At 38.4% G+C, this 18,627-nt stretch overlaps 1 protein-coding gene across 2 annotated transcripts in view; it reads right to left on the reverse strand.

Annotated features, from left to right (window-relative positions):
• The window catches only part of svep1 (sushi, von Willebrand factor type A, EGF and pentraxin domain containing 1), a 105,071-nt gene that overhangs the window by 21,718 nt on the left and 64,726 nt on the right, over positions 1–18,627 (reverse strand). For both annotated transcript variants that reach the window (XM_067443961.1, XM_067443952.1), the window contains exons 15-36: positions 16,173–16,370; positions 13,443–13,676; positions 13,043–13,204; positions 12,740–12,901; positions 12,446–12,607; positions 11,774–11,862; positions 11,263–11,359; positions 10,890–11,003; positions 7,693–7,806; positions 7,392–7,593; positions 7,117–7,274; positions 5,851–6,049; positions 5,500–5,675; positions 5,249–5,373; positions 4,991–5,114; positions 3,040–3,210; positions 2,551–2,724; positions 2,237–2,356; positions 1,809–1,985; positions 710–794; positions 366–557; positions 100–267 (exon numbers count right to left, since the gene is read on the reverse strand). In XM_067443961.1, coding sequence (XP_067300062.1) covers positions 100–267; positions 366–557; positions 710–794; positions 1,809–1,985; positions 2,237–2,356; positions 2,551–2,724; positions 3,040–3,210; positions 4,991–5,114; positions 5,249–5,373; positions 5,500–5,675; positions 5,851–6,049; positions 7,117–7,274; positions 7,392–7,593; positions 7,693–7,806; positions 10,890–11,003; positions 11,263–11,359; positions 11,774–11,862; positions 12,446–12,607; positions 12,740–12,901; positions 13,043–13,204; positions 13,443–13,676; positions 16,173–16,370 — 3,403 coding nt within the window. The remainder of the gene's footprint in view (positions 1–99; positions 268–365; positions 558–709; positions 795–1,808; positions 1,986–2,236; positions 2,357–2,550; positions 2,725–3,039; positions 3,211–4,990; positions 5,115–5,248; positions 5,374–5,499; positions 5,676–5,850; positions 6,050–7,116; positions 7,275–7,391; positions 7,594–7,692; positions 7,807–10,889; positions 11,004–11,262; positions 11,360–11,773; positions 11,863–12,445; positions 12,608–12,739; positions 12,902–13,042; positions 13,205–13,442; positions 13,677–16,172; positions 16,371–18,627) is intronic.

Raw genomic sequence — 18,627 nt, forward strand, 5'->3', positions numbered from 1 at the left:
TTTTACAGGACATCAAACATCTGTTCTTGCTGAGCACAGACAGATATAATCGGATCAAAGTCCTTGGCACAACAATATACATAAAATGAAGCAAGTTACCCCTCTTTGCAAATATAGATGATTCTGCTGCCCAGCGTAAAGTTGTCCCCCTTAATCGCAGCGTCCCTCAAAGGAGGAGGTTTGCCACAGTCCACTCTGGCACAGATGGGGGGAGGAAATGCCCACTCTCCTGATGACTCACACTTCAGTTCCATGGCACCCTGCAATCTTAACACAAAAGAACAGGAGAGTCAACAGATTCTCTGCATTCTAGATACCATCCATGCCATCTAAAAATGCTATCGATAAAATGTATCAGGCTTTACCTGTATCCTTCTATGCAGGTGTAGGTTAGCGTGGAGAGGTAGACTTTTCCATTGAGGGTATATTCAGCATAATCCACCACTGGGGGCTCACCGCAGGTTACAGGCTTACAATCATGGGGCTCTCTGCTCCACTTTAAATCCGATTGACATTGGCTTTCTATTGGCTCCTGAGGGACATAGCCCTTCTCACAACTGCAGCAAAGCAAAAAATTCACAAAAATATAATCCTTTCCCATATTCAAACTTATTGTGGCAGTGTGATTCTCATATTCATACAGGTCTCTTAAAAGTAGCTATACAATACCTCTAGAAACCGTCTTTACATCTAACACTGACAGTGATACCTGAAAGTCACCTTGCTTCCGTATGTGAAGTTTGCCCCTTTAAGGATTCCATATTCTGGGAGAGTGGGATGAGCACAGGAAAGGGCTGTGGGGGTTGATCATTAGAAGCAAATTATGCTCAGTGTTTTCAGTGCACTTCAGACTTCAGACAGAAACTTCTGTCTTTATCAATGCATTAAATTCCGTAATGTAAAGTAAAAAAAATAAAAATCAATGCATCTGGAGAGTATCGGGAATCCACCAAAGTAAAATGCATGTAACTTTAATTGAAACACAGTAATGTGAGGTTTCCAGGCATCTAAGCCTCATAAAAGCAGCTCGCTGAGATTTAGGATAACATTCAATCTTCTGGCAATGCAAAAATATTGAACTGTTCCAGTAACATAGACCGAACAAAACTGAACAATAGATAGACACACAGAATGTCTCTATCAGGTCAGTTTCCCAAACCCAGCAGTAAAATTAAGAAACAATGTATCTGCATTGTATGTGGTATACATATAAATTGGAGACTCCAACCATTTGGATCCCATTGCAAGTTCTAATTAGTTACTATTACCAAACTACTAATACATTAGTACATTCACTGAATATTGTCATTAATGTGTCTCTTCTTATTCTAATGAAGTATAAAACAAGAATTATGTAAACTAATTGTTTTGAGGTTTTAATGATTGTATTAATTGTTTATGAAAGATTATGTTCACCAGGGCTGCATTTATTTGATAAAAACAACAACAATAAAACAGTAATGTTGTGAAATATTACTACAATTTAAAATGCTTTTCTAATCAATTCCTAGGATGGCAAAGATTCATTTTTAACAGTCCTTACTCCAGGCTTCAGTCACATAATTCTCCAAAATCATGATATGCTGATTTGGGGCTCAAGAAATATATTTTTTTAATTATCAATGTTGAAAAGAGTTGTGCTGCTTACATTTTTGGTCTAAGCAATTTAAATGCTACTTTGCTTAAATACAAATATTAAAATCTTAATTTAAAAAAAAAAAAAATCTCATATTGACCTCAAACTTTTGAACGGTAGTGTATGTAGGCAAACAGTAGCACCAAAATATAGATCTGAAAGCTAGGCCTACCTTTGCAGTATGGGAAATCTTCCTTCCAAATTCCTTCCTCTGTGCATGAAAGATGGGATGAGCCAATCAACTCGTAGCCTTCCTCACAGGAAAAGACCACTTCACTGCCCATGAGGAAATTACTGCCCTCACGGTACCCAAACTCCGGAGCACCTGGATCTTTACATTTTACAGGCTCTTGTGAAATTAAGAAAACAAAAATAATTTTCTTCAGTTAATGAACGTATTTGTTTAGAAAAATACATTTGAAAAGTGATTTTAGAAACTTGTGGTGGACAATAGATTGTCTGATTTGTAAAGGAGGGGCAGACAAATGCAATAATAATCATGCAACTGTGTGGACTAGCAGTGCACTCATTAAGAGACTGCTACATGCGGAAACTTATTTGTCCATATACATTTTCCAACTTATAATGAGATTGTGTTACCTGTGCAGTTTCTTCCATCTCCACTGTAAGGATGTATGCAGGTGCATATATGAGAGCCATCAGTGTTCTGGCAACTAGCATGTTCATCACATTCAGAGCCCAGAGAACATTCATCCACATCTGTAATATGAGCACACACCAACATAAGAACAAAGGCATACAAAAGGTAAATGATAAATAAAAGACTGAATGTAAAATTATATTTGAGGTTCCATGTGCACCTGTGCATGGTAGCGCTTTATAACTTTGATATAGACCCACTGTCTATTCACTGTCTATCTGTGTCTTTCAAATATTTGCTCTGTATCTCTTACCCAGACAGGCAGGTGGGTTGCTAATCCATTTGCCATTATTGGTGCACACCATTTTACTCTCTCCAAGGAGGTAGAACCCGGGTTTACACTGGTAAAGCACTGAGCTCCCAGCATAGAAATCCTCTCCATGATACTGGCCATGTTCCAGATCAGGGGGAGGACCACATTCCACACCTACATATACAGAGAAACGCCCTGGTACAGATTACTGATGATCCTGGTACTGGGTTATAATGAGTAACGATAATACTACATTGTGTATATGCAGTGAGTACAGTGTGTGCACAAACGTGTCTATTTCTGTTATGGCACGTGCTTTTTTGCCTTTGAAAATGTTAAATATAAGTTGTATGATTGTATCTCAGTACAATGTAAGTATATTGTTATAAACATGGCTGTGATGGTAGTTTCGAACATGTGTTACTGTTTAAACAGTCAGTGTATGCTTTTGTGTGTTATGTTGTTTATCTGTGCATTCACATCACTCACGTTCACATATTGGCTCTGCATGGCTCCACTGTCCTCTGTTTAAGCACTGCTGCACTGGCTCCCCCACCAGATAAAACCCGGGACTGCAAGAGAACTGCACCTTAGAGCCTGGACTCACAGCTTTACTGGATGAGCGCAGCTGAGGAACAGAAGATTCCACCAGGGGGCAGTCTAACAAAGACCAAAACAGCGGACACATTTTTTTGTTTACACAAAAAGCACATGGTTAGGTTAATGCTTGGTAGTTACACATCAGGATACATTTGATAAAATCAGACCAAATGGGAGTACTTATGTTATTGTGTAGTAATATGTGACCCTGGACCACAAAACCAGTGATATATATATATATATATATATATATATTCACATATACCAGTATATTTGTGGCAATAGCCAACAATACATTGTATGTTTTTTTTCTTTTGTGCCAAAAATCATTAGGATATTAAAGGGTTAGTTCAGCCCAAAATTAAAATTCTCTCATTAATTACTTACCCTAATGTCGTTCCACACCCGTAAGACCTCCGTTCATTTTCAGATTTGTTGAAATCCGATGGCTCAGACAGGCCTTCATTGACACCAATGTCATTTCCTCTCTCAAGACCCATAAAAGCACTGAAGACGTTGTTACAAAGTCCATCTCACTACAGTGGCTCTACAATCATTTTATGTATTTTTGGCATTTAACTTTTTTAAATAAGCCCATCACTATACAAGTCGTTATTAAAAAAAGAAATTGCGCACAAAAACTATTATTGTTGCTTCATAAAATTATTGTAGGATCACTGTAGTGATATGGGCTTTGTAACGATGTCTTTAGTGCCTTTTATGGGTCTTGAGAGAGGAAATGACATTGGTGTCAATGAAGGCCTGTCAGAACCATCGGATTTCAAAAAAATATCTTCATTTGTGTTCTGAAGATGAATGTAGGTCTTACGTGTGTGGAACAACATTAAGGTAAGGCCATTAATGAGAGAATTTTTATTTTGGGGTGAACTAACCCCAGTAAAGACCATGTTCCATTAAGATATTCTGTAATTTCTTACCGTAAATATATAGCCTGACAAGCCAGACCCACATCAAGATGTTTGGTCTGGAAACTCACCATTGACAGGGCTCAATCCGATGGGTGGATAAACGGTTGTCTTTCAAACTCCCTCTGCACGCCGTGCACGCAATTGGATATCGCTACAACCAACCAGAGCAACGAAGGTAAAGCAGAGCTCGTTGACAGATTAAACTTTCACCGTATACGGTCGGCAAAACTCAGAACATATCTTCCCCTTTCAAGAATGACTTCAGTGCCGTTCTGTTATTTTCTCAGAGAAAAGCTTAACTCCAAGTCCTCCAGAGTCGTGGTCAAAGCTGATTCGAAAGACCGCTGTTCGCCAGTTTCTGTGTTTACAAGAAGCACGCACAACTCGGCCGTCATTATGTTAAGCCCCGCCCACCGACTTTATTCACGATGTGATTGGCCCGACCAGAGTTTGTGGTTTACAGCTCAGAAGGGTATTGAGAGTTGCTAGACGACACTCGCGGCAAATTAGATTTGCTGCCGCTAGGGTGTATCTAGATTTCTAGGCTAGTAAATATATCAAAAAATTAAAAGAAGTAGTAATATGTGTTGCTAAGGACTTCATTTGGACAACTTTAAATTTGAATGTTTATTATTATTATTATTATTATTATTATTATTAACTTTAAAGGTGATTTTCTCAATATTTCATTTGTTTGCACCACATGTTTCAGATTTTCAAATTGTTGTATCCCGGCCAAATATTGTCCTATCCTAACAAACCATAGATGATGTATGAATCTCAATTTCAAAACATTTATCCTTATGACTGGTTTTGTGGTCCAGGGTCACATATGTAAAATTCACACTAAGACCTGAAAAGAAACGGTTTTGCTCCCCAATGGTCAATCATGGTTGATTGACCATTCTTACCAGCGCAGAAAAGGCTCTTGCTGCTGGTCTTTACTCGGCCTGTGACCCCTCCTAAGAAGTCAGGCCAGGCAAACACGTTCCCTTTCTGCAGATCATGTGGACAGCTGCTGGCCAGAGACCTGATCTGAGAATAAAGGAAATATGCTTAGATATTGCTGATCTAAGAGCAGTTCAGAAAAATACTTTTTTTCAGTCTTGGTGAACTCTGTACATGGTTAACATGTAGAATAAGAGTAAGGTATGTGTATAAAGTGTTACCTGTTGTGGTGTTAAAACGTAGTTCCATATATTAAGTTGGCTAACAGTGCCCACAAAGGACTCTACTGGGTTGAAGCCATCCCCCCTTTGGTCCTGATCCTGTCCAAGTACCAGAGCACCCCCTCCTGTTTGATATATAGAGCAAACATTTCATCTTCTGGACGCACACACACTCTTTGAAGCACCATAAAACAATAAAGGCGTCTTAATAAACAGTGTGTTTGAATTGTTTATCAGGTTTAAAGGTCAACCTGGTATGGTTGTGCCAACTGATAGTCCTTTCCCTCCATCTGAAGGGCTTCCATCAATATAGACTCTCCAATCGCCATCCTTGCTGCGCCATGATACACCAATGTGGTGCCAGAGGCCATCATTTACTGCTGGGCAGTCAGTGATTCGCTCCTTTCCATTAACATACAAGACCCACCTGAAAGTAAGATAGTAAGAAAACAAGGGACAAAGGAGAATGCAAGAAAAATTATTGTTTGGCTTTTTTATTAGTTTGAGGTGATGGTAAGATAAACGTACATACTAAACATGTTAAACAGGTCATAGCATATAGGCGTATTTAACTGAGGTATGTAAATGAAAACTACTCTCACCCATTATAGTCAATGAGGAGGAAGGCATTGTCACTTCCCTCAACAGCGTAGGAAATGGGAGTTCCATAATTAACAGTGTCTGATGACCTCATCCAGAATGTACACGTGATCTGTGTAAGAGATGGCATCTGACCGTCCATCATCACATAACCATGGATACCAGAAACTTCAAACTCCAGATCAAAGGAGTAGGGCATTTCTGTTTGGAAAAAAACAACAACAGATAATACGTGATTATCAAGTGGTCATACAGCATTATACATTGTTTTTTATTCAGTATATTTTTTTTGTGTCTGAGGTTAAATTATAATGTTAATTAGGTTTTATTTACCTAGGAATAATCACACCTTACATTAAAATATGTAATATATATATATATTTATATTGTAATAATTCCAAATTTAAATTCCAAATTAATATAGAAACAACATAAAGCAACATAAGTTCTGCGTTAATTACGTTAAGTATTTTTACTAGTACTGGGCAATCGATTAATAGCATCCAAAATAAACGTTTGTGTTTACATAACATATGTGCATGTACTGTGTATAATAATTGTGTATATATAAATACAAATACATGCATGTATACATTTAAGAACATTTTTATATTTATAGATAAGATCAATTATATAAATAAATAATCAGTATATACATACATATACATATTTCTTAAACATATATGTTACAACGTGTGAATATATACATAATAATTATACACAGTACACACACATATATTATGTAAACACAAACTTTTTTTGGGATGTGATTAATCGATTGCCCAGCACTAACGCTAACGTGTTAAACTGATTTTCCCCCCAAATAAAATAAATAAATAGTTCCATGTCTAATTTTGACAGCCCTAATAATTAAATAATAATAATAATTATAGATAAATCTTTAATGTTAATGTGTTCATTTGTGGGATGTCAGAAAAATTCAAAAGTTCAAAGCACATTTTTCTGTAGCTTAATTCTGATAAATGGCCTTTTTGGGCTGGGGAGGAAGTTTGGGTTCTGAAAGTTAAAGTTCATCACAGTACATCAAACTTTATCTGAAAACATCAATGAAAAATGTATTCTTTATAAGAGGGTGTGAAAATTAATAGTCTATTGGATCATTTTAAGTGCTGCTGGGAATTTTCCAAACTTTTCTGGGAACGCATCTCAATTAAAGTGACACTATTCTGTCTCTAATAAGAGATAAAACGTATCTCTATGATGAGGATGATGATTTTCATGATTTTTTCATCTCTTTCCCTCAATACCTGTCTCACACCTGGTTCCGTTGAACCCAGGAGGGCATCGGCAGGTGAAAGTGGCCACTCCATCCATGCAGGTTGCGCCATTCAAACACAAATTCGGTTCACAGTCGTCTACGTCTACCTGGCACATTCTGCCTCTGTATCCATTCACACACTCACACCTGATTGCAAATGTGAGACAAAGTCTGTTATCTATCATTTGTCTGTTGTTGTTTGGATTATAAACATCCTCCTAATGCATATGCCGGAACAGTTTCCACAAAGGCTTCCTCACTAACCTGAAATCATTGACAGCATCCACACATGTACCTCCATTCAGGCAGGGGGCGCTGTAGCACTCATCAACATCAACCTCACAATTGTCGCCAATGAAGCCATAAGGACATGTGCAGAAATACCCACCCTCCAAGTCTTTACAAACACCGCCGTTTTGGCACGGGCTGGACGCACACTCATTTATTTCCAACTCACAACGTGGACCTATATGTAAATGACAAATATATAACCCACTGATTACTGGACTAGAATTTAAGAGCATTCAATCCAACGTATTATACATGCCAGAGGTGACGTGCTGACCTGTGAATCCATCTGGACAGCTACATGTGAAGTGATTCACTTTATCCACACAGACTCCTTCATTCTGACATGGAGAAGAGCTGCATTCGTTTACCTCAGCTTCACACAGCAAGCCTTCCAGAGACAAAACATACAGAAAGCATGGGAGCGTGAATTATAATAGAAATAATAATATATTGGTTGCTTGTTGACTGTCACAAGTATTATGTAAAATTAAGTCACATCACAGTTCCTTCAAGATCTTGTGTTTAAAGAGATTGTTCACCCAAAAATAAAAATGTTATGTTTATCTGCTCACCCCCCAGGACATCCAAGATATAGATGACTTTGTTTCTTCAGCAGAACACAAAGGAAGATTTTTAACTCCTACCATTGCAGTCTGTCAGTCGTATTATGCATGTGAATGGTAGCAAAATCTATCAGACAAAAAAAAAAATGCATATAAATGATATAAATACTGTTCGGTTTCTTGCACAAACCGACCGTTTTGTGTCTTCAAGAGCCCCAGGGTTTAATTTGAATTATACAACTAAATTTTGCTATTATACAACTGACAGACTGTAATGGTTGGAGTTAAAAAATATTCATTTGTGTTCTATTACAGAAATTAAGTCACTTAATATCTTGGATGCCCTGGAGGTAAGCAGATAAACATCATATTTTCATTTTTTGGGTGAACTATCCATTTATTGTGGCAGGTCCTCCTCTCACTTTCATCTGTATTGTGCCATAACATCCTCACATTCATGGCACTCTTTAGTGCCACTTTGAGCTCAAGGGAGGCAAAAGAGATGTCTTTATCAGCTGTTGTCACTAGCAAAGTTTCCATCCAAGGATTTTTAGCGCATCAAAACATTTACAGATATAGCTGATGGAAATGCAAATTATAAATAAAAAGGTGCAGACACAATCTCCTTTTCTTTAAAGAGGGTATATAATGCTATTTCAGTCAGGACCACTTTGAAAATAAAATTTATTGACAATCTTTGATTAGGCGAAATGCTTAGGCTCAAAGATGCTCAAGCTGCCATACTAGACAGCTCAAGATACATCCTTGAAACATAATCCCCCAGTCTTCATAATAACCAAAAGTTTCTTAGCAATATATTACAGAAAAAGATACAATGGCAACAACAGAGTTTTAAACAGAATCCAATACTCAATGAAGATACTAGGAGGTGAAGGGGTGGAGTTGGGTGTAAATTTCTGTGCGACAGACTGAGGAACATGAGTTTGAATGAGCTTGAATAACTATAGTTGATTAGAGTAGGTCGAGTAACAAATCAGCCGAGCGTCAGCTGATATCGTTTAGTGATTAATGGTCTTCCTGAACTATGCTTGAGTTCCATTCAATCACTCAAGCTCCATTTCATGCATACTGAGCTTTTGACGCTGCATAGCATGGGAATCCAAGTCTTTAATAAAGTTTAAAATAATAAGTTGGATGTTTGATGGAGTATTTCTGTGCGAAAAATATCCCTTCTGGTTTCTCACAAGTTTCGGCAAGTTTTTTTGGGTCTGCATGATGTCAACAAGGGCGGAATTTCCTTGTATGGGCACTTCTCCCGGAAGGACACACGTGCATACTCTGACCAGAGCGAGAGAGCGAAAGCAGCATGCCCAAAAACATGCTTTGCTCGGCTTTAGGGAATTCATTGGCTGCACTGTGCTGCACAGATCACAGGACTTCACAAAATCAACAGTCACCAAATATGTGTGTTTAGACAACCCTGTTTAGTTTGTTCTATAGTTATTGTTTCATAAACAAGGCCCAGTTCAACTCCAGATTTGCTGATCGTCTAATGCTGGAGCGGCCCCAACGACAAAGGTCCACGGTTGTGCATTGTAACTGCAGGCGGTGTGTAAAACTGCTTCAAATATCTGTCTGTGTGTTGGCATTCGGCGCGTAAGTGCACATCAAGTAAACAACATGATCACGTATAGTTAATTAATCAATAGAGCGATGTACTCTTTCCACATGTACACCTTTATAAAAAAAAAAAAAAAAAAAAAAAATTACCACGACATAATAAAAGAAGAAATTAATAATTTACACAAGCCACTAAGCAAATATATACAGTTACAGTACATAACATTACCACAGAAACGTCCTGCTGTAGTCGTTGTTGCTGCTGCTCCTGCCTCTGGATCTGATTCTGGATCATATATGTATGGCTGAATCTGAAGTTTTTTTTCTCTCCACGTTTTCTAACGATGTCAAAGCTTTCAGACACTCTCAACGCAATAGCTGCGCACGCTCCTGACTTTTTAGCTATGCTCACGCGATACACTTCCAGCCACTCGTTTTTTTCCGGAAACACTCGGTACAGCATATCTTTCTTTTATAAATATGATCAAACTAAACTAAAGACTTTTGGGAGATATGAAGGATGCAATACTTCATAAAAAAATGGTATTCCCTCCATTTTTTGAGAACATGTAGGATGCAAAAGGTAGATAATTTTGTCAAAATTATGCAGCTCAAGGGACGATTTCTTTTGCAATACACCAAAACTTATGTGACAGTTTTTTTAAGGATGACATAACTACGCACACTATTTTATCACTATCACGAATTGGATGCTAACAGGCATGCGAAAGCAAATCTTGCAAACTTTTCCCCTCACTTTGTCGATAACAGAACAATGCAAAAAGGTGGATGGAAACTTGGCTAAAGTTGAATAAGTGTTACTTTTCTTATACACAGTTTGAGCTCATATTTCATAATATTTGTTTTGATTGATCATTTTACTTTATTTTCCAATTTTTTTTGCAAAGATATGTTTCTTTTGCCACCTTGGACAAACACCCAAGAGATAGTTAGGAAAGTTAGTTCGGAAAAGAACGCTTGAAAAATGCTTGAATTCAAATTCACCATATCTAGGGCAGCCACATGCTTAATCACGGCCACGTTTTAAAAAGGGGAGACAATGGGCTGAATGGAAAAGTGTTGTAAGGTTCTAAGAATGAGCGCTTGTGTAGTTTCACTGCCAGACTCAAGAGATTCAGAGACAGCTAAATCCATCACAATAGTCAGACTAAAGGAAACTTCCAGGACCTTCAACAGAGAGGAATTTGGGGTTTGGGTTTTTAATTGCCTCAAACATTTAAATCGTAGAACTTGGTTTTTGCAGTTCTATTGGGATTCCCCAATGTGAAGCTGAGCTGTCAGATTATGTGAGTGGACTTTCTCATACCTACAAACCCAGGCTGACACTGACATTGAAAATCTCCCATGCCATCTCTGCACAAGCCACCATTTTGACAAGGAGCAGAATCACATTCATCAATGTCGCTCTCACACTTGGCTCCTGTAAGGCAATGAATGAAGAAAATGGGAAAAAAGATTGGCAGTGATTGAGAGGCTGAGGTAAATCCTACAACATTATATAGTGTAATACCAGACAAGCTAAATTATTTACACAAAACAACTAGTTGTCTTAAATACACACATTGCTGTACATAGAACAACAGTACATAAGGAAACTATAAAAGTTAAAAGTAGTTTGAAGCCGACTGCATTTAACAGCTGGTTGTACTTTTGAGTTATGGTTATAAAACATGCCAAACCTGTGAATCCTGGAAGACAGGTACATACATATCCGACCCCGACTTCCTCACAAGTGCCTTGGTTTTGACACGGATTCAGGAGACATTCATGGAACATCTGCGGGAGAGTAGAGCTAAATTTCAGCTGTGTTACTTCAGCCCCCAGAGGGTGCTGTAACACCAACAAAAAAGTTCTAAAAAAGCTAATCAACTGGCATCTTCAAACAAATGATGCAAGAATTTTCTTCAGTTCTAACCATATTAACTACAATATTAACTATTTAATGGCTGTATGATGTCAGTTCTTCTCAACTTCACTCAAAAAAGAGCCAATGCTTTGTTTGAAATTTTGTCTGTGTTAGTCTTTCTTTAAAATAAAACACTTATTTGGTATTTAGGACAATGGGATTCATACATTCATTGTTGTGACTCAAGTGTCCAAATACATTTTAAGTTTATGTGATCCAAACACACCAATTTCAAAGATTCCCAGATTCAGGTACCAACCGGTGAAAATGAGAAGACAACTCACCTGGCTACTAGCTTGATAATCCTTTCTCACAATCACTTCTGGCTCTGTAGTTGCACTTTCCTCTTTAGGCAGGAAACTAGAGCCAAAGCCTGAGTCAGACCAAGAGAAAAGAGGGAAAAAGTACAAGGAGACAGAAATGAGAAAATGAAACAGACAGAATAAGCACAACACACACATTTAAAAAAAAAGATGTGAAAGAGGAGAATTTCTGCTGTCAAAACTGGAAAACATTTTCCAAAGGCATTCATCATCCTCATCTTTTCCACACTGATGCACTTTTTCCCTGCATGTACAGAGAATCAGATTCCATTATGTGCATTGGATTCTCATTGCAAATCGTTCACACACCTACCCAAAGCCTGAAAATTATTCATATATTCCACTGGTGAATAAATTAAGAAACCCTCTGCACACCATTGTCTTGCACAAGCAACACCTTATAACACATTTAAGATGAAGCGTGTCTTTTTTTATGTTAAAATACTTCCTCTAACCACCCAAGTCTACCTATAATAAGAAGAGGGAGGGGACCATCTCAGTTGAAATCATGTTCTGGGGGCAGGGCTTAATCAAATAAATGCAGATTTAGAGACCGAATTACTGACCATAAACGTTAGAGTACGTAATAAAAAATAAGGGAAATAAGGAAAAGAGCTAAGGAAAGATACATACTTGAGCACTGTTGGATGGCTTTGGCTCCATTTATCGTGGTGGTACCATAAAAGGGGCACGAGAGGCAATAGGAACGGCCCTCCTCAGGCTGATAATAATCTCTGGGGCATGGGTAACATGGAACCAGACCCGTACGAGAGAAATGGCCCGCAGAACATGGTACTGGGGAAGACAGAGAGAAAAAGAGAAACCAAATGTATTCAGAAACCAATTGGAACTAATGCCTTAAAAATAAGTCTTTTATTTAGTCTTGTAATTATTATAGTAGGTATTTATAAAGTTGTTACATCTTACCACCGCACTCATTAACATCCAGAGCCCCTCTATTGACAGTGGTCGTGGTAGAAGGGCAGGACAGACAGATCTGAGAGCCGAAATCTGGCTGGTATTCCCCTAGAGGACAGGACTCGCATGTCTCCAACCCGGTTAGGGACGAGCTGCCAGGCTGGCACTGCGCTGGAAACACGCACACACACGCAGGTATGCACACATACAAAGACAGAGACACTTAGACATCCCATCTATAAGCAGTCTTCTGCTGAAATGGAATTGGATGAGTAGATTAATGAACAAACATATACACAGCTGACTAATTACCTTTGCACTCTGCCAGACTGCGTGAATGGAGGTAAGGAGTGGAGAAGCCATCAGGACATGACTTACACTCCATCTGCCCCTCCTCATCCTGATATGACCCTCTCCAGCAGCTCTCACACTCAGCATACTCCAGGGAGAAATATGTCCCTACTGGGCATTGCACTATGGATCAAAACCAACAGGAACATCAAAAAGGTGTATTTGTTGCAGGCAATTCATAAGCCATAGGCAGGCACAGTTTTTTGTGTGGTAAAACTGCAGTTAATTTGTGACAAATGTACAGAAAATGCAAACTTGCAGCAAATGTTTTCCAGACGTTCGCAGATACCCGTCATATTTTTCACTCCTGAATCTATATCAGATATGCCCTGGTGAATGTGAATTTCATTTTCAAACTCACCACACACCCTGCCTTTGAGAACAGACCCTGGCCGGCAATACAGTGTAGCCTTTTTACTTTCCAATGATTTGGGGTCCGCTACGATCATCTCTGACGATACATGGAAGGTAGAGAACGGTTGCTTGCTCAGTGTCCGCTTAAGTCGATTGGTCAGCTGCTCAAGTGCTCTCAGTAAACGTTTTTGATTGACCATTTCCGCAGAGTCATTCCTCGACAAGGGCAGTGGGATGCTTGCTGGGGAAAAGGAATGGTGTTGGAAGAAGTTGCAACTGGATTTGGGTGTAAATATAATTTACACTGCAAGTCCTAATGAAACAGTGTTTTAATCGCCAAACTAAAATTATTTATATAATTAAAATCAGGTGGCACCATTATTATTTGCCAACTTGGATAAGTTAAAAGCTATCATGGATGTTTGCCGTGCAAAAACTGACTAAACACATAGACTATCTATGGCTCATTAGATCTAGAATTATGAATTGAAATAAAGTAGTGCAGTAAGATTACATTTATTTGAATTAAATCAAATGAATTAATGAGAGACGAGAGAGAGAGTAAATTACCTGTGTGTGCCTGTACAGTGTCCTTATGTAATAGTAAAGCTTGTGTGTTTAATTTTCAAAAACAGCAAAGTTGTCGCCTTGTAGTTAAGAAGCATAATGTAGCTTTCAGCAGCAAAGCTGTTATACAGGTGCTGGTCATATAATTACAATATCAGCAAAAAGTTGATTTATTTTACTAATTCCATTTAAAAAGTGAAACTTGTATATTATATTAATTCATTACACAAAGACTGATATATTTCAAATGTTTACTTCTTTTAATTTGGATGATTATAACTGGCAACTAAGGAAAATCCTAAATTGAGTATCTCAGAAAATTAGAATATTACTTAAGACCAATACAAAGAAAGGATTTTTAGAAATCTTGGCCAACTTAAAAGTATGAACATGAAAAATATGATTATGTACAGCACTCAATACTTAGTTGTGGCTCCTTTTGCCTGAATTACTGCAGCAATGCGGCGTGGCATGGAGTCGATCAGTCTGTGGCACTGCTCAGGTGTTATGAGAGCCCAGGTTGCTCTGAGAGTGGCCTTCAGCTCTTCTGCATTGTTGTGTCTGGCATATTGCATCTTCCTCTTCACAATACCCCATAGATTTTCTATGGGGTTAAGGTCAGTGTAGTTTGCTGGCCAATTAGGACAGGGATACCATAGTCCTTAAACCAGGTACTGGTTGCTTTGGCACTGTGTGCAGGTGCCAAGTCCTGTTGGAAAGTGAAATCTGCATCTCCATAAAGTTGGTCAGCAGCAGGAAGTATGAAGTGCTCTAAAACTTCCTGGTATATGGCTATGGTGACCTTGGACCTCAGAAAACACAGTGGACCAACACCAGCAGATGATATGGCACCCCAAACCATCAGTGACCGTGGAAACTTCTGAAACCCATTCTGAAAAGCTGTGGCGACAGCTGAAACCCATGTCTTACATACATCTGTGCGTAGTGGTTTTTGAAGCACTGACTCCAGCTGCAGGCCACTCTTTATAAATCTCCCCCACATTTTTAATGGGTTTTGTTTTACAATCCTCTCCAGGGTGCCGTTATCCCTATTGTTTGTACATCCCTATTGTTTGTATTGTTTGTTTTTTACCACATATTTTCCTTCCCTTTGCCTCTCTATTAATGTGCTTAGACACAGAGCTCTGTAAACAGCCAGTCTATTTTGCAAAGACCTTTTGTGTCTTGCCCTCCTTGTGCAGGGTGCCATTGGTCATCTTTTAGACAAATGTCAAGTCAGCAGTCTTCCCATGATTGTGTAGCCTACAGAACTAGACTGAAAGACCATTTAAGGCCTTTGCATGTGTTTTGAGTTAATTTGCTGATAAGAGTGTTGCACCAGGTGTCTTTAATATTGAACCTTTTCACAATATTCTAATTTTCTGAGAAACTGAATTTGGGATTTTCCTTAGTTGTCAGTTATAATCATTATAATTAAAATAAATAAAAAATTTAAATATATAAAATCTTTGTGTAATGAATGAATATAATATACAAGTTTCACTTTTTGAATGTAATTAGTGAAATAAATAAACTTTTTGATGATATTCTAATTATATGACCAGCACCTGTATTTAAAATTTTTACTAGGCAGATGTTGAAAAGCAGTTTCTATGCTCCAATGTTTCTAATTTCTAACATATAAAATTTCTCAATAAAAAAGCTGAGCGTTTTAGTGCGAGTGCATACAGGCACATCCACTTTTATGACATTAAAAAGCTATCATTATGATATTTTATTAACAAAAAGTTCGGGAGGAACACGATCTATGTTCCTAACATAGATCGTGTTCTAACTGATCTATCCAATCAGCATGAGAGGAGGCATTCTTCTTATACGCGATATGATTATTTGTAAGTGTGACGTGGGTAAAGACGTGGGAATTGTGGAATTCCAAAAGTAAATATGCATTTAGATATAGGTCAGATGTCCAGATATTGAAGATGTATCTGATTTAAAAACACATTTTGAAGTGGTTCAGAATGCATGCAAAAAAAAATGGATCTCGTGCAGATTTTTGTGTTTGCACATGTGCAATAAATTCCAATCAGTGTCAGATGTGAGTAAAAAAAAAAAGGATTATTTTGTGCCAGTGTAAACAAAGCCTAATTATCAACAGGTGCAAAACCAACACAGGGCCTAACTAGCCCAAAAGTTGGTATTTCTCTACCTGTGATGTTGAAATGAATTTGTATCTTCTGCTCTCTGGTAGGGCCAGTGATTTTCCGATGGCGTTTGGTCCTCATGTGATAGCCATGCTGTGATGCGTCATCTTGCTGTATGTGGTGCTCTGGAGCAAAACCAGTGTCAAAATATGCATAGTCCTGACCATTCTGAGAGCCCCAATTACTACCCCATCCTCCAGGACCTGAAGAGAAGAAGAAAATATATTATATGGCAAATTTAATCAATAACAAAAGAATATAAAAATGTAAGAATGATTATGGCCAGATTTACTAACAGCTTGCACCACCGCAAACACTCTTTTGGCTTTAAAACCATACAGGTCCTTCTCAAAAAATGTGCATATATGATAAAAGTTCATTATTTTATTTTTATTATTTATAGGTCTCAACAAATTAGCATATCATGGAAAGGTTCTCTAAACGAGCTATTAACCTAATCATCTGAATCAACTAATTACCTCTAAACACCTGCAAAAGATTCCTGAGGCTTTTAAAAACTTCCAGCCTGGTTCATTACTCAAAACCGCAATCATGGGTAAGACTGCCGACCTGACTGCTGTCCAGAAGGCCATCATTGACACCCTCAAGCGAGAGGGTAAGACACAGAATTTTTTTTCTGAATGAATAGACTGTTCCCAGAGTGCTGTATCAAGGCACCTCAGTGGGAAGGAAAAAGTGTGGCAAAAAACGCTGCACAACGAGAAGAGGTGACCGGACCCTGAGGAAGATTGTGGAGAAGGACCGATTCCAGACCTTGGGGGACCTGCGGAAGCAGTGGACTGAGTCTGGAGTAGAAACATCCAGAGCCACCGTGCACAGGCGTGTGCAGGAAATGGGCTACAGGTGCCGCATTCCCCAGGTCAAGCCACTTTTGGGCTACAGAGAAGCAGCATTGGACTGTTGCTCAGTGGTCCAAAGTACTTTTTTCGGATGAAAGCAAATTTTGCATGTCATTCAGAAATCAAGGTGCCAGAGTCTGGAGGAAGACTGGGAGAAGGAAATGCCAAAATGCCTGAAGTCCAGTGTCAAGTACCCAGTCAGTGATGGTCTGGGGTGCCATGTCAGCTGGGGGTGTTGGTCCACTGTGTTTTATCAAGGGCAGGGTCAATGCAGCTAGCTATCAGGAGATTTTGGAGCACTTCATGCTTCCATCTGCTGAAAAGCTTTATGGAGATGAAGATTTCGTTTTTCAGCACGACCTGGCAGCAGTGCCAAAACCACTGGTAAATGGTTTACTGACCATGGTATTACTGTGCTCAATTCGCCTGCCAACTCTCTTGACCTGAACCCCATAGAGAATCTGTGGGATATTGTGAAGAGAAAGTTGAGAGACGCAAGACCCAACACTCTGGATGAGCTTAAGGCCGCTATCGAAGCATCCTGGGCCTCCATAACACCTCAGCAGTGCCACAGGCTGATCGCCTCCATGCCACGCCGCACTGAAGCAGTCATTTCTGCAAAAGGATTCCCGACCAAGTATTGAGTGCATAACTGAACATAATTATTTGAAGGTTGACTTTTTTTTGTATTAAAAACACTTTTCTTTTATTGGTCGGAAGAAATATGCAAATTTTTTGAGATGGGAATTGTGGGTTTTCATGAGCTGTATGCCAAAATCATCAGTAATAAAAGACCTGAAATATTTCAGTTGGTGTGCAATGAATCTAAAATATATGAAAGTTGAATTTTTATCATTACATTATGGAAAATAATGAACTTTTATCACATATGCACATTTTTTTAGAAGGACCTGTACTGTCAGGAATTACTAAAGTCATGCAGTAAATAGTGCTAAAAATAAGTGTAATTTTTGCGGCTGACCTTATTGCATATGCATTCGTTTCCCTTTCAGATACACAATTTATGGGAGGAGAGTGAATCATCCAAGGTGATTTACTAACGTTTGTGCTAGTCAATTTACTGTTATTTGCGGCATTATTTAAAGCCCCCAAAAAGCATAATAAACCAGAAGCTCATTTGTGCTGCTCCTGGTAGATTGCATTGGTCATTATGGAAATGTGCGTCTGTGTTCTTTAATTTGCACGTCGTCAGTAGATCACACGCAGAACTTTCCCCTCTTATTAGCGCTTTTTTGTTTTGCGCTCCCACACTAATTTGCTGTTTGGGAAATTTTGCCCTAAGACTTTATGTGGAACAAAATGTTGAAAACAATTTAAAAATCATCTTACAAATACTATAAAAATTAGTTTTCAGTAAACCGTTCTACTTTCTTCTTTTTTTCTGCTAATCAGTGCATAAGCAGCATAAGATTGTGCATGTAACCATTCATAATAAACATTATGATGGATCAGGGATATTAAAATAACTTATTGCTAACATGTGAACATTACAGATAATCCCTAAAATATGAAACATATGTTTGTTTGATATAGCAGAAAGAGTAGTTAGTTTGTAGTTAGTATGATTAACTAGTTTTAG

The sequence above is a fragment of the Pseudorasbora parva genome, chromosome 1 (genome assembly GCF_024679245.1).
Source record: "Pseudorasbora parva isolate DD20220531a chromosome 1, ASM2467924v1, whole genome shotgun sequence".
Classification (NCBI taxonomy): Eukaryota; Metazoa; Chordata; class Actinopteri; order Cypriniformes; family Gobionidae; genus Pseudorasbora; species Pseudorasbora parva.